Source organism: Cyphomyrmex costatus, unplaced genomic scaffold (assembly GCF_001594065.2).
Source record: "Cyphomyrmex costatus isolate MS0001 unplaced genomic scaffold, Ccosl1.0 scaffold32, whole genome shotgun sequence".
Lineage (NCBI taxonomy): Eukaryota > Metazoa > Arthropoda > Insecta > Hymenoptera > Formicidae > Cyphomyrmex > Cyphomyrmex costatus.
Window position 1 is genome coordinate 407184 of NW_017277340.1, and position 16057 is coordinate 423240.

The 16057-nt window shown below is 34.3% G+C and overlaps 1 protein-coding gene across 1 annotated transcript in view; it reads right to left on the bottom strand.

Annotated features, from left to right (window-relative positions):
* Positions 1–16057, bottom strand: part of LOC108775792 (glutamate receptor ionotropic, kainate 2) — a 125859-nt gene that overhangs the window by 68766 nt on the left and 41036 nt on the right. The window contains exon 3 of the mRNA XM_018542238.1: positions 9765–10016. Coding sequence (XP_018397740.1) covers positions 9765–9816 — 52 coding nt within the window. The 5' untranslated portion in view covers positions 9817–10016. The remainder of the gene's footprint in view (positions 1–9764; positions 10017–16057) is intronic.

Below are 16057 nucleotides of genomic sequence, written 5' to 3' on the forward strand. Positions count from 1 at the left end.
AGGACTATAGAGGAAACGTTCGTGTCTATTCCTACGGAAGATAGATTATCATATTGGTTTTTTTTTATACACTCTAATGACGACCACTTACGAACCGTGCTCGAAATGTCGATATGCCTCGACAGTGTGAAATATTGCGCTGAGTCGGCACGCACGAAAGGAAGCTGTCAACGATTACTTGCCTTCTCCTTTTTCGTTCCTCGCCTCGAGTGGATCGCGCGGTGACAGACGATCGAAATAATTGGATCGCCGGCTGTCTTAAACATGCGCATTTTAAGAAGACGGCCGAATGAATATTGAAGGTGCGAGCGAGCGGCGGCAGCTGAAAGATTCGATTTGGAAGTACTTTGAGAAATAGCGCTTTAGAATATAAATGCGATTTTTGTAAAAAAGATACTTGATGACGCTTTTAATAATATTCCAAGAAAGTAAGAGGAATAACTTTTCTTGCGGAGTTGCAATTATATTTTGACAAAGAACGAAGAAAATACAGCAATTGCTTTTGTGAAGAAGTTTCTTAGAGAAAGTTGTATAGTTAATTCTTCCAAATTTGCTACGATATTATACATATATATATGATATCTTAGAATGAAAGTTATATTTCTAAAACATCTAAAGATTTTTTTCTTTATATAAAAATTTCATAATAATTAAAGCAAAAAAAGAAAAGAACGATCAATGTACTGCAATAAATAGAACTAAATAAATTTTTATTAATTCTTTAATTGTATATTTAAATTTTTAATTATTATTTTGCTGTAGTAATAATAAAAAATAATAAAGATAAGAAGCTCATTTTTGTAAACATATTAATTTCAAATTTAATTAGATAGGGTTGAATTTGTAATTTAATTTTGTCCAATTCCAAAGGATTTAATTATATCCTTCTAATTTTTACATTTTTTTACAAAGGCAAAAACAAAGAATGAAAATCAAATTATAAAAAACAAACAAAAAAAAAATTCGCGTTTGATTTTCCTAAAATGATTAAATAGTTATAAAACTGTAACATATTGTTGTGAGAATGTTCGAATAGAAAATATTGAAATACGCACCGTATTAAAATAAAGCCCTTCAAAAATGTTCTACAAAAAACTGGAGAGAAATAAAAATTGAAAATATCTGTTTAGTTATCCGATGATAACATTTTAATAAAATATATAATTACAATTAACAACAACTATGTTTTTCTCTAATTAATAAATTAATACTGATTAGCCACAACTTGTTTTCCAAAATGATGTTGTACGAGATGGACTTTCATTAACTCTGTCAAGAATCGTGAAGAGGCTTGTTTTCGGAAGATTTGCTCGTCCTATCGGGACTGGTCAATCGCTCGTGCGGAAAGACGACATACCGTGGAACTTCAACGATTGCCGAGTTATACGAAAAGTTCATGAAGACTTTTCTTGCGTCTGGGAACGAATTCCCACTCTTGCGACGCTCCATCGTCATGGTTTAGTTATCGTGTAAAACATACGCGCTCGACTGGACACGTTATATGGGACCGGGTTGGTCGTAAAATTCTCATTATGACAGGGAGAAATTCTTGCTCATGTACGCAAGAATGCACCACGCGGTGGGATATCCGCGGAAAGGTCTCCGCAAAATGTGATAGTGACCGTGTATAATTTTCACGGATGCATTGCTCATGCCCCTTACGTATTTTTTCAACTTCTTCGTAATTACCGTAATATTGCGTTCAAATTCTTTGAAGAATATTATCATGTTTAGAAGCAAAATCATTTAGAACACATGGCTGTAAAATTAGAGAGGAGCAAGTCTATTTAACGAAATTTGAAAATACGTGAGGGAAATTATTGATCTCTTAATAATATTCAAGATACGTGAAGGAAATGGAACAGTAATCACTAAGCTATCTTATTTAAAATACGTGACTGAAGTAATTGACGGTTGATCGCACGTTTAAAGTATTCAAAGCACAGAGCTGCCTTTTTAAAATGTGTGATAAAATAATGATAATCAACAATGTGAGAGAGAAAGAGAAAGAGAGAATTAAAATATCAGATTCTGGAAGAAATAATAAAATATGCATATATTACGCTGTATTTATTACATTATTTTATAAAATAAATCTGTAGAATATAATGATATCACATATTGCAAGTTATGTATAATTTTATATAAAGATGAAGTTTATAAAGTACTCTTATGGGCACATCAAAGATTTTCTTTTCGGAGAGAGAAAAGATTACCAATTCTTATCACGTAAACAATAATTTTTGTGTTATTAAAGTATGTGTGTGTTCCTTTAAATATATATATTTTAAAGCTTAAAATGTCTTCTTTTCATATTTCTAAATTTAAATAGGAAAAATATTAGATTTAAACTCTGAAACCCTTCCCCTGGGTATACCCATGAATATACGGCCTGCAATGACGTTTAATAGAAAAATTTTGTATTTTATATCACTCAATTTTTTTATATACTTTTAAAGTTAAAAAATATTTAAGGATCACGCGTTCGACATTCAATATGGATATTCGTAGGGAAGATAAGCACAAGGTGCTTGAAGTTTTCCATCGTACAGGTCTTGTAGATCTTCAGAATACTGCTGGTCTGTCACTTTCAGAGGTTATAAAAATACAAGGCCACATCGCCTGGTTTTGACGGATCTCACGTAAAAAGGATTTGACATTTCATGCTTGAACTAGCGAACTTTACGAGGTGAGCGTACTACAGAATAAAAGAAAATATCTAGGCGGAATATTGCAGATAAAATGTCGAAAATAAGAAATATATGTATGCATATAACATAAAAATTTCATACTTTTATTAAAAAGACAGTGTGCGTTAAAATATTAATATTATTGTTTTGCAGAACTGTCACTATTGTTAAAGTTAAAAATGTGTATTCCGAATATTTTATATTTTAAGTCTTGCGCGATATATTCGTGATATTCGATGAAATTTGCGAGATGCAAAAATTTCCCAATAAAAATGTCGGCTCTGCCGTAAAGAAAAATGGAAATACGTAAGCCCTTCTCTTGTGTTTTTTTTTTTCGCTATTCTGCATCGAAATATAAAAATGCAGGGTCGTGAGTTCAGCAGGACGATTCGTACTTCCGCCAGCGACTCCATTATTCTGAAGGATTCCGTGAGGAATGCGGATGGTAAGGAACGACGAAGGTGCGAGGGAGAGAAGTGTAACGTAAGAGAGAGGGGATGTGGAGATGGTTGTTCGATGGAGTCTTGGAAGTTCCACAATGGACTATGATGGGCCAGGTTGAAGGTTCATTGGCGATTCTTAGGACGTAAGAACACGGAATCAGGTTGGCGGGAGTACGAACTCGAAACCGTTTCGGCCACTCGACGTGCTTCTTTTTCAGGTGAAGAAAAAGTGGAAAGTACCATCACCTCACGGTGAATTTTTCACCTTTTGGTACTTATCTTGGGATGAATGAAGGCTGATCTTATTATACCGCGAATTGAAAAACCGACGCCAAATTACCTGCTGAAACATTAATCCACGTGGGGTGGTTTCACTTCACGTAATTTCGATGAATCCTGGATGTAATTACGATGTCGGGAATCTCGCTGCCGACTTTCCGTTGAATAATGTCTGACGAGCTGGAGCACGTAACTCACTTCATATAAAGACGCGCGCACGTGGAAGAATTTTCGCTTAATATCGCGTCGCGTATTATTCGCATGATATTACGTCGTTATTTCAATCGGAAAACTCTTTCTCGACGTGGCTGACTTAATGTTTTTGTATTATTGCTATTGTTGCCGTGTAATTCAACGCTTAATATAGCTGTTTGATCATTTAAATAATGTAACGTAAGAATGGCATAATGCGACGTTAGAAAAGCGATGATACTTCTCGCTGCATTTATAGCTAAAGCTTAATTCTAAAATCGAAGTTAAATGTGACCCCTGAATTTCGTCAAGGCAAATTTTATTTTACTGCAATTATTTAGGAATATATATGTTAATGACACATATATCGAAGTATTATCAAAAATATAAAAATGTTATTTACTTAAAATTACAACGAAATACGGTCATTTCTTCTCTCATATGTGCATTTCCTCATTTATAAAAAAAAATACAGGAAAAAGTTTCATGTTACTATTTTCATCCATTTTGTATATTGATTAGATAAAAAATAAAGAAACCAGAGTATCGGGGCGGATCTAATCTCCCCAGTAACATTCTGAAAGAAACCTTCCCATTATAGGATTAAAAATATCATAGATTCGCGCCAGATAATGATACCAATTGACGTCGGTGTGACGTTGAGAGTGCCTTACATCATGTGAAATACTAGACAAGCCAGCTCGCGTAGTCACAATTCCGCTCACCATTAACATCGCGCATATCTGTATAGGGAACTTGGCGTTGATATTACAGCCACGGACACAGGACTTCATTGCAAAGTCTACTATATTCTGCCAGAGAGTTATGCGCGGCGCGTTTATTGTACGGCGGAAGGTTTCTAATGCGGCGGCTTGATTTTGCTCGTTGTGCGTTAATGCGCGATATCTCTCCTCATGCGCGAGCGGAAGCGAAACTCAATTAGATTCGTGAAGATAAATGCCACCCTTGCGGATGAACGACGATGTTCGTGTCAATGCTTTAGACGCGTGTCAATGGAGCAATTAAGTATTAAACATTAATTGCATAATCAATAACATTCTTATGCTCATTGACGTCCCGAAACAGGAAACTAGGAGCGTTGGGAAATTCTCTTATACGTTGAAATATTACGGTATTCTTTGGGCGCGTTCTATTCGAAATTCTATTTTCGTATGAAATTGCAGACGAGGCGAAGATGTTTGAACTTTTTGAGAAAGCTCTGAATTGACATTCCGCGGCGGTCTAAAGGCATACAGGGAATAACGATTATGGAATTCTTCAGGCACCAATAATCCTTTGGCACAAAAGAGAGAAAGAGAGAGAGAGATAGAGAGACCGAAACATCCTACTACTGTAAAATAGAATTAAGTGAAATTAGATGTGTTTTATAATTCTTTTATCCAATTATGCGCGCAATTAGTATTAAATTCGTACATTTAAACTAAATTACAAGGCAAAAAGCAAGGAACACACTTGTCGCTTGATTAGATAGAATGCAGTGATTTGAGAAACGCGCAAAGCGGGTTGTTACTGGTTGAGGAAGTTTCCGCGGGAACTCCATGAGACGGAAAACGAGTAAAGTAATCGTGAATCGATACCAGCGGCTCTCTAAACTACTCGAAAGTTGAAAGAGATCTAATGCCACGCTGTCTGGTTCCCAAGATAACCGTGGAACTAGCGACGGCACTTGCTCGTCGATTGAATGAGTCAATTTCGCAAACTGCTTAAATGTCTATCTTACTATCAAAGATAACTAAGTGATTTAAATTAGGAGTTGAATAATCTGCCAAACTTTTGCAATCCATTAATCTTTTTCTATATTCATGTGATACTAAATCTAGCGTACAGGTCACAGCTAATCAGCGATTTTACAATGATATAAATAATAGGATGGTCGACTTGAGAGCTTTTCAGGTAAAGCCGTAAGGTCGACACTGAGCCACTCGAATGACACGTCACACCGCATCTCCGCAACGATGTTCGATTCCGTCGATAAGACGAAATTCCGCTGAACGAATCGCGGGCTGTTAACGGCAAACATGCTCGAGACGTGTACGATTTCGCCGACCCGAATCCCTTACACCTCGTGGGTACATAGCACGCCGGAATTGAAAGTGTAGGAAACACGGAGATCCCGGAGTCCCAGTAAATCTCTCGAGGAATTCACGTCGGCTCTGGCAAGAGGCGAGATGCGCAAGGGGGTTGGACGAGATAGCGGGGAACCGGCAGGGGGTCAGGGGCGTTCTAATCGGCTTGTACGTGTACTTCCTTCACAAATAGCTAAGCTCGTTGTGGAAGGCGGTTAAGCTCGGGAGATGTTTTCATCAAAGGTGGTTAAATTCCGGGAAAATCCCGCAGAGAGAGACGCGGAAATGAAATTATCGACAAGGCAGCAAAGTTGGATAGAAAAACTTAAGATGTTATCGCTCCATTGGTAAACGTGTTAGTCCATCGATGGTGTCATTTCATTTCACTTTGACTTTACCGCACGCGCATAACATGTTTCACTCGATTGCATGTAACATCGCTTTTAATCGTTCTATGTAATCGAATACCATTACGGGAAATCGAGCTGCGTGTAACGTATCCAATTGATTTTGTTATCAATTTCAATGTCTGTTGGCATTATTCGATATAGATGGATCATAGCACACTAATTTTCTTCAAAGGTTTAATAATCATGTTACATATAGTTGTTTGTGAATTTATGGCAGATAAATTGACTAGCTCTTTCTCTCTCTCTCTCTCTCTCTCTCTCTCTCTCTCTCTCTCTCTCTCTCTCTCGTCTTTCTAAAATTATATCAACATCATTTCGCGATTCACTGTTGTTGACGTGGCATATCGCAATCACGCAATAAAATTCTAATATAGTTAATAAAGTATAAAATATTGTACTTTGATTTCTATTAATTATTGCAATCAATTTTCAATACTTATGTTACATATTATTTTATCAATTATTTTAATTTACTAATGTTATAAAAAATCTTTATGTTAAATAAAGATAAACTTCTTTTTGGCCAACAATAAATTTTTTCACGTCTTTTCAGTTACTTGACAGGGACAGTATTTTCGAAAAATATCGCGTACAAAAATACTATAGTTATGTATATGTTATTTCCTTAATATTTTACTATGTAATATTTTTGTATGTAATATTTTTCAAGAATAAGAATATGTCCGAATAATAATCGCAGCGATTTGTTTCGTGGTAAAATTACAAGCAATTGTGATTTACGAAAAAACTGCCTGTGGGGAGAAAAATAAAATATCTCTTACAACATGACAAATGACTAAAGATGGTGGATTTTGGCGACAATCTTGCAGAAGGTCACGTAGCAAACCGTCCCAGTAGCAAACCGCGATGACGACCCACGTACCATGATAATCAGTCATGGAAATATTCCAGCGTTGCGAAATGAACGTTTATGGCATGTGATTTTTCTTACGTTGTTGATATCGTTCCTAATTCAACGTAATTGTTTTTATCCGGAGAATCATTTTCCACTGACTATACTCTCGATTGTTATTTTCGACAAATTAGAAATGTATTTAAATGTACAGTTATTGTTCCCTTTTAAACAACACTGTCCACCATCTAAATTCTTTCTAAAATGTCATAGTACAAATTCCGGAATTTTTTCGTCCTGAATACGATCCCGTTGGTAGAATTTGTGTAGCGTGTCAGGTTTTTTAGTAAATTGAGATAAAATGGGTTAAAAATGACAAAAAGAAGTTTTTGGCCATTTTCAACACTTTTTTTAAAGGCAAAACAAAAACTTGTTTCTAAATAAAACTCCTATTTAATATTACATACCCGTTTACTAAAAATCTTTGTAAATATGCATTTTAGGTGACATCTCACTGATTTCAATGTCCTTTAGATATGTTGTAGGGAAGAGTGTCCTGAGTGATTTTCCATAAAAATTAAGTGGGGGATGGCATTAGTTTAAAGAACACGTTAAAATCGGTAAAGTGTCATCTAAATCGCATATTTACCAAAATCCTGATACATTACGTAAAATTTGACGATGGTATTGTGTTCAACTAAAAAAACTTTCAAGTTACGTACTATGACACTTCGAAAATAAAAGAATACTTTTTTTGTTGAACAGTGTTACAAAAAGTTTGAAATTCTAGCAGTTATAATTCTATAAAAATAAATCGTACAATCATAAACTAAAATTCATTTGAAAGCTCTTGAATAAAACTTTTAGATTTCATTTAGAGAAAAAGTTTTAGTTTGCCGTAAAAAATGTTTAATGTTTAAAATGATCAAAAACGTTATTTTTGACCCATTTCATCTTAAACTCCTAACACGCTACACAAATTCTGCTAATAGCATCGTGTTTAACGCGAAAAATCTACGAGATATATACTACGGCACTTCGGAGAGAAAAAAATTCGACTTTTTGTAGAACAATATAATTAATGCATCTCTTTCTTGGCGCATTTTCGATGCATACAGAAATACGGAAGCGCGTTGAAAATATCGATCGACTACAATTTATGTTTGAAACTTGGAAAGAAACTCAGAATATAAGAAAAAGAAAGAATGAGATATATATGAATGCCAAAAAGTAATTGTCCTAGTTTTGAGAATATGCAATATTTTGTTAATTGTACAATTTATTTTAAAATGTCAAAAATAATGATATTTAATGCTTCTTGAAGATTCCTTGAGTTCATGTTTGCGATAGCTGAACTAATAATCTGAAATTGGAAGAGTAACTTTAAAATGAAGGATTTTTCAAGAAAATCTTAATCTGCCACCGTGTATGAATGTCTTTAAGAATAAGTGTTAAAAATCAAATTGGACGTACTTGCAATGTCTCTGAATTATTTAAATAGATCTATTATGCGAATTAATTAATTAAAGATATGGAACTGACTTGCCGAAGTGAGAGCCTGTCCCTTTTCGGAGAAAGATGGACTCAACGTCAGCTTCAATCTGAATTTCAATCCCTGCTTGGATCTTTCAAATCAGCCATCGCTACTAACTTTGTACTCTTCTCTCAAACTTACTAGTAAAGTATATAATTCTACGCGAAAGCACATCAAGAGAAATATCGCTTTGACATGTTGCCCATGCATATGCGAATTCTTGTAAAAGATGACTATACATGTTTAGTTTGGATTTCAAATAACTTTGAAATCGGCTTTGTGCCAAGGAAAAACTCAAACTAAACTCGAACGTTCGAATTTCGTCCAACGTGATACCTCTATCTGCAATACTTTTAATGCAAAGATTAGCAGAGGTTACATAAAATCTATTTGTACTTTTCAAACAGAGAATATCTTTTTATCTTTTATCAGAGAATATCTAATTTATCTCGGATTTTTACAGAAAAGGTACAACAATTCGCAATTAAAATATTCAAAGAGATTTGAGAGATAATACACACACACACACACACACACACATACACACACACACACACACACACACACACATACACACACGATATAATTTTCATTTAATCACTTAAGTAGTCGCGAATTCGTTGGATCCGACAACGAAGTTATAAATATGCATTTTCTGCGTATATCATTTGCCATATAAAAAGGAAAATGTGCTCTCGACAAAAATTGTAAAAGTATTCGTTATTTCTTTCCTATTCTCGTGCCAAAGAAATGAGAATTCTGTTGTTTTCATTTATTTATAACCAAAAACGCACAGCGCCATTAGTGAAATTCTACGTTACAATAGCGCGCGTTAAATGTTCCAAGAAGTTTTAGTAAACGTAAAACAAACTTTGACAAATGTTCTGCATGCCAATAAGCATTTGAAAAATTCGACTAAGCCGTTTTGCTTCCAATTTTTTCACGAAATATTCTGTATTTGTGTAAAAGTAGTTACGATATTAAATTACGAAGCATTATTAAGCTGACGCAGTCACTATTTGTAACGAAAAGCAACAAAATAATAAGAATAAAGTTAAAAAAGCAGATTAAATAATTTATATTACTTTATCACTGGTTGCAGCAAAGAAAGCAACTGTTGTAAAATTCTTTAATATGATTGGTTTATACATTTAGATCCAGTGAGGATCTAAGAGCAAGATTAATCTTAATTTTACAACAGAGAGTTACAAAGCTGCTTTCTCTGTTGAATGCAGCTCTTGTAAACGCAAAAATCAATACTAGTATTATCACTCACCATGGTCGTCTTCATAGATAATCACCACCTTGGTCCAATTGAGGAACTCCATGATGTCCTGATAAGCGGTGTTGAGCAGACTTTGTGCGGGATAGAGATTAATGCTGAACTCTTTCGCTTCCGTCTCCAGGTCCAGCCTGGCCTCGAGATGTGGAATATCGAGGGCGTCGCAGATACTATGAATGTGTTGACCCAGGATTGGATCTGAAGGTCCGAAGACCGCCTGAACGCCATGCTTGACTTGCTGGCACGCTGCAAGAAAAAGTGACATGCGCGTTTTAACACGAATAGCTTTTTTGGCAAATTTGTTTGAGCAAGCAAGATAGTAGTAACGTATACTAACAACTTGGCAGAAAACTTGGCAACTCTGCGTCCGCATTAACGAGCAATAATTCAAGCAGATACTCTCGTAATAGATTTTCGAAGCACTGATTTTAATTATCCGGAGAAAAATCGCGAGTGTAATGCTACTATTAGTTTAATCAAGTTTTTCGTTCCTTTACGTAATTAACGTTTCTCCGTCCAACCTCCCGTTCTCACGACGAAAGAGAAGAAAGCGATTAACTCGAAATTACGAGTTTTCCTCCTACCGTTAATGCCGACATAATGATGCCGTGTCACGGTCGATAATCCACCCCAGAGCATGGCCAAGAAAACCGCCGTAAACTGAGGGTAACGCCGCATTAACGCTACACTACATGTAGAGGTACAAGATCGTACTGTTTGCTCTCTCTCTCTCTCTCTTTCTCTTACGCCACTTCGGGGTTATTGTGCGAGCATAAGGGTCAGTTGCTGTACGTATAGAATGACTGAACCTGGAACGTACTGGCACACCCAACGGGTTATCTCGTGTAAGTTCCGAGTGTTGTCGCACGTCCGGCCAACGTTAGACAACCGACCGACCCAGAGTTACTCGAGCATCGCTTCACCCGTCCACAGGAACAAACCCGACTGCACGCTGCTTCTGTCTTTACATCGCCAAGTTAATTTACGTTGTCGCACGCGGACAGAAATCGATTTTCGGAGCGTGCCTTACTCCGAAGTTACCGCGTCTATGCAACAACAAGACAACGTTAGTTAAATCAAGTGCCACGAATAGCGAATCTCGGTAAATGTGAGCGCTATCGCACTTCCAGATTGCTCACGAGTTATAGCGTATAGTGTAGTGTGATGATTGTCACGTGAGAAGCTACAAGGAATTGCGAAGCAGTTAGAAAGGCAATCAAAGTAAACGCATAAGGTAAATGTACTAGTTAATGGACATGAACCAATTGTTGGACAAAGTGATAAAACATTTCAAATATAAAGCTTTTGATGGTATATGTACGATTTTAAATTAATTTGTAATTAAATTTTTATAAACAATAAATTTATTTAAAGTTGTACATATCGTTAAAAGCTCAATATTTACAATTTTGTACCACTTTGTCCAACGAATTGGATCATATCTACTAACTGTCCACTAACTGGTACATTTACCTTAAATTCTGAAAGGCTGACGCCTGCCAAATATCTTGTCGTATACCACTAAAATAAAGTCTACAAAAATCGTGTAAACATTTCATTACAAAAAATTATATATTACACGAAATTATATATTAGAAGCATTCAAGATCCAGCTTGACCGTTACGGCATGTTCTCATCATATTTAGTTTAAACATTTTTTATGTTATTTGATGTCAAAATAATGACAAATAACATCAATTTGTTATTTATAATGATTTGATAAACACACAAAACTTTGTGGTAAAATTTTTTTGTTATTAAAATTGTTTTGTTATTTCGTAGATTATAATGCAGTAATGAATAAATGTTTAGATTTACGGAAGCCATTAGCAGTATAGATATAAGATAAAGCTGCTTTCGGTTTCAAAAATGCTAGGTCTTTTCCTGATGGATGATTAAGCCGTCCCGTCCAGTTATCTCCGATTATCACAAGAGAACAGCGGAAAAGATCAACGAGAAGCTGGAAGCCAGCGAGTAATGGGTTCTTGTGCAGTGAGATAATGGGTTTTCGAGGTTCCATTATCATTCCACGTTACAGTGGTGATATCGCCGTCATTATACGTGGATTACACCAATCCAGATGGTTCCTTTTTTTTTACAGTATACTGAGTATTTCTAATGACATAATCAGTAATACAAAACTGTGAAGAAAGAAAATACCGAGTAAAATAAAATTTAATATGAATAGTAATATTTCATTACGACGTCAAATTGAGAATCTATCGATGATTTGATCACAGAAATATTCGTATTTTAAAAAAACGTATATCTGTTAAATTTTTCACTTCAATATAAAATCTTAATAATGCATAGTTTGTTCGCGGAAACATTTTATATGTACGTAATTATATTATACTTATCTAAAGACAAGCATAATGTAATCACGAAGCTTCTAAAAACTATAACGCCGAAATTATCGAAGAAGAAATGTTTTTTTGTTTATATTATATATACAAACTTATATACAAATTTATTTAATTTATGGCGTGTTCAATAATTAATTTAACATTTACGGCATTTCTGTCTGTATATTTTTAATTGCATTGCTTCCATCTGCTCGTCATTACATTTGCAGATTGTTAAGCTATAGGCAAGCACGCGGAGGTAAATGGCTAAGGCTAAAATAAACTTTCAGTCGATTCGTACTGGCGCTCAAAGGGCAAAGCGCGGAAAAATCAAGTTGGCTGTAAACGAGTCTCTCTCGAAAGTAAACGAGGTTTAATTCGTTGCTTAATAGGATGATCGTTAACCTCGGGAAACGTGCCCCCCCCCCCTCTCTCTCTCTCTCTAAATATATGTGTATGTGTGTATATATATATATATATACACTTTTTTTTTTAATACTTGCACTTTTCTTCCTGATAATTTTTTCAATACAAAGTACATTATTAGTCAAATTTTATCGTTCATTCGATCATTTTTCTTTTTTTATCATACGTATTTAGTTATTTTTTATAAATATTTCCATTTTTAATTATTTATCATGGCAAGAGGACGATTGAGTCAAGCGAGCAGTTGAACCGAGAAGAAATCAAATACACGCTGCAAGATAGAAGTAATAAGAGTACACGAAAAAATTCTAGCGATAAAAATGGAATATAAGAATCGAAAAGATCTCTTGATCGTTAGCGCAGAACAAATGCGTTTGCTGGCTATAGAAAGTGTTCTAGTAGATGTTCTTTCAACCACAAATTTTTCTTTGACTACTTGGGATCAATATATTTTCAATAAAAAAATTCCTTTTCTGTAATATTAATCTTATCTTTCAAAAAACAGAGTTATTTAATGAAATCTTCGACAAATTGGATTTTGCCCGATTGGATTAATTACCAGACTAAAGAATATTCTCTCTCTCTCTGTCTCTCTTTCTCTCTCTCTCTCTCTCATTCTTTCTTTCTTTGAAGAATATTATTTTTTAATATCCGTCGATTTTTTTCAATCTAGCAACAGTGTTTCACTAAGAAGAAAAGAAAAAAAAACGTCGAACTTAGCGGTATGACGGAAATAGAGATCACAGCAGATGGGACAGAAAGCGAAAAGTAAAGGGACGTTAGTTGGTAGCTGAATAGCAAGGAAATAAAATGCACGTCGAAAAATGGAAGCAGACAACTACCGCATCAGGCAAAAAGAATGTAATGTTGAATATGATGTTGGAATATCAAAACCAAGGAAATAGATAAGAAATAATACGATGATACTCAATCCATCATCTATTCTTCCAAGTTCTTTTTGTTACACTTTGTTTTCTTTCAACGTTGACGTCCATATTGCGTTTTGTAAAAAAAACAATGCAATTCGCAATGTCAGTTTGCAAATAATAATATAACTGCTTAGTTTTAATATCGATATCCACTAGTCCGTCTTTTTTTTATATATCATATATGTAATCGCTGTAACTGACGGAAAAACATTTTATAATATCACAATAAACTTTTTTATCGGGAAACAATCATTTTAAAAGCATCGCCGATATTATGTAATGCTGTCCTGCACCATATAGAAAATCGATATATCATAATTCATATAAAGAGTTTGAGAATTTCCGTAGATTTTGTTATCTGTACATTTCTCTACAATTAAATTAGTGGAAAATTTTCAATTTTCCAAATAAATTAACTATGCTATTTTCTTAAATTACTATTAAATAGAAACAAGTTATATCTACAATATTTGTGAAAGAAACAATGGCTAAAAGAACGAACGAGATACCATTATATCGTACATAATCTACTGCGGAATGAACATCGTTTTGGTACATGTATAGTCATTTGAACAAAAATATCGAACTTGTTGAGCGAATATATCACATTCGACGTTCCAGCATCAGAAAAAAAATTGTTTCCGTACGCACACGTAGAATTTCTTGTATCATTTACAGCGCACACACGTACGCTAACATGAATATTTCTCGCACTGCGCGATCGGTGGACGATCGGCAAAACGATATATATAAGTCTGACGTTTTATTGCCTTCGCGTTTGGTGTCCTACCAAGAGGCACTCGAAAGATATAAACCGGGATAGGAAAAAGCGACGATATTTTCGACATTATTTGCTAGCCAGCACCGAACGGAGCAATAATCGCAATTTTCAACGTTTCGCGACGCTCGAGTATTTACCACTTCTATGATTACTTTTGGTACAAAATGGCAAACAATGGCACCATCCGCACATTATTTTAGAAAACAAAGGAAAGGTATTTATTTTTGCTAAAATATACAAAACACTTCCCCTCAAAACGGGCATATTTTGTAAAAATTGAGTTGTGAAAAGGTTTACCGTTGAATCATAAATTCCACTTAAAAAAAGTACTCTCGGTTCCGTCTATTGTAAAACGCAGTTCTTTTTACTACACTTTTAAAATAATTGAAAAGTGCATTATTTCGAAAACAAAACGCGCGGATATGCTTTTAATAAAAACCGTTAATATGTCGAAACATTATTAAAAATAAAAAAATTTCATAGAAAGTACTATTATTGTATCTGAGTGTATTTATGTATAATAAAATTTGCCCTCAATTCTCTTATTGAAGTAAGATTATCTAATTTATTAGTTTGTCATGTTTGTTTCTACTTAAACAAAAACTCTTTAATTTGTTTATTTAATGTTTATATCAAAGTGCATACAAGATATTTTAACGTAATATATAAATATATTGATTGATTGCATTTCTACTTTAGAGCAAAATAAACATAATTTGTTCATCGAGTGATAGATCTCGCTGCAGAATTTCGAAATTCTATTCGACATTTTTCACAGCAATGTAGCCCACGGCTTTTGTCACTGATGAGCGAAAAGTCATCTAACGGCAACTCCGGCAATAAATGCAATTTTGCATTCATCGAGATTTACATCGCGAAAAAGTTATCCTCTCTGAAAAATTCATCTATAGTAAGAGCTCTGGTATACTATTTCGCATATATCGCTTGTTATTATTCGTAAATGTTTGACGGTTATATTCAATTTAATTTATATAAATGCTTTACATGGCAAAAGAAAATTATTTCCCAACAATTTTAACAGACTTTTCCGTGAACTAAGTTATTATATTAATTTACATTAATATACATGCATGTGTAATAATATTAAAATTCTCAACATGGATAGACCGTTCTTGTTTCAACTGTTAAGGAGCATCGTCAAATTATTTTTAAGTAAGTCTTGAATTTATTATTTTGACAAGTTTAAAAAATTAGTATTGAGCTATTGCTCATTTGTCAATTTTATTATAGTAACTTCCATCGTAGTTTGAATATTCAACTAGATACGACAGACGGAGAGAACAATTTTAACTAACAATGACTTCATTTTTTATAAAAAATTATTTTATTGTAACTCTTGACACTCATTAATTCATATAATTTCTGTATTCGTAATTTACATAATTTGATGTCAAAACGTCTGTATTTTTATTTCGATTGAAGAATATAATTTTTATACACGAAAAACGACTTGCGATGGCTCACATAGGCTAATTTTTCCTTTCTATATCAAATTTAAATTATAATATACACAATCACATATTTTCTATCGTGTATCTATATAGCATTAAGGTGATGAGTATCTTATTGACAATGTCTTCCTCTCCGTCAAAATATAGTTGTTGATTGCTGTTCGAATTAATCACTTTATTTCATTGCGGTTTCTCTTATTGTTAGTTGCGTTTCTGAGTTTCGCAGTGTAATTCGGTCACTTCATCACTGAGAATCTAACTTGATGCTGCCTTACTAGTAATCAATCGTATAGCCTTGCGTCAATTGATTCGAAGGCTATGCATAGTCAAGTA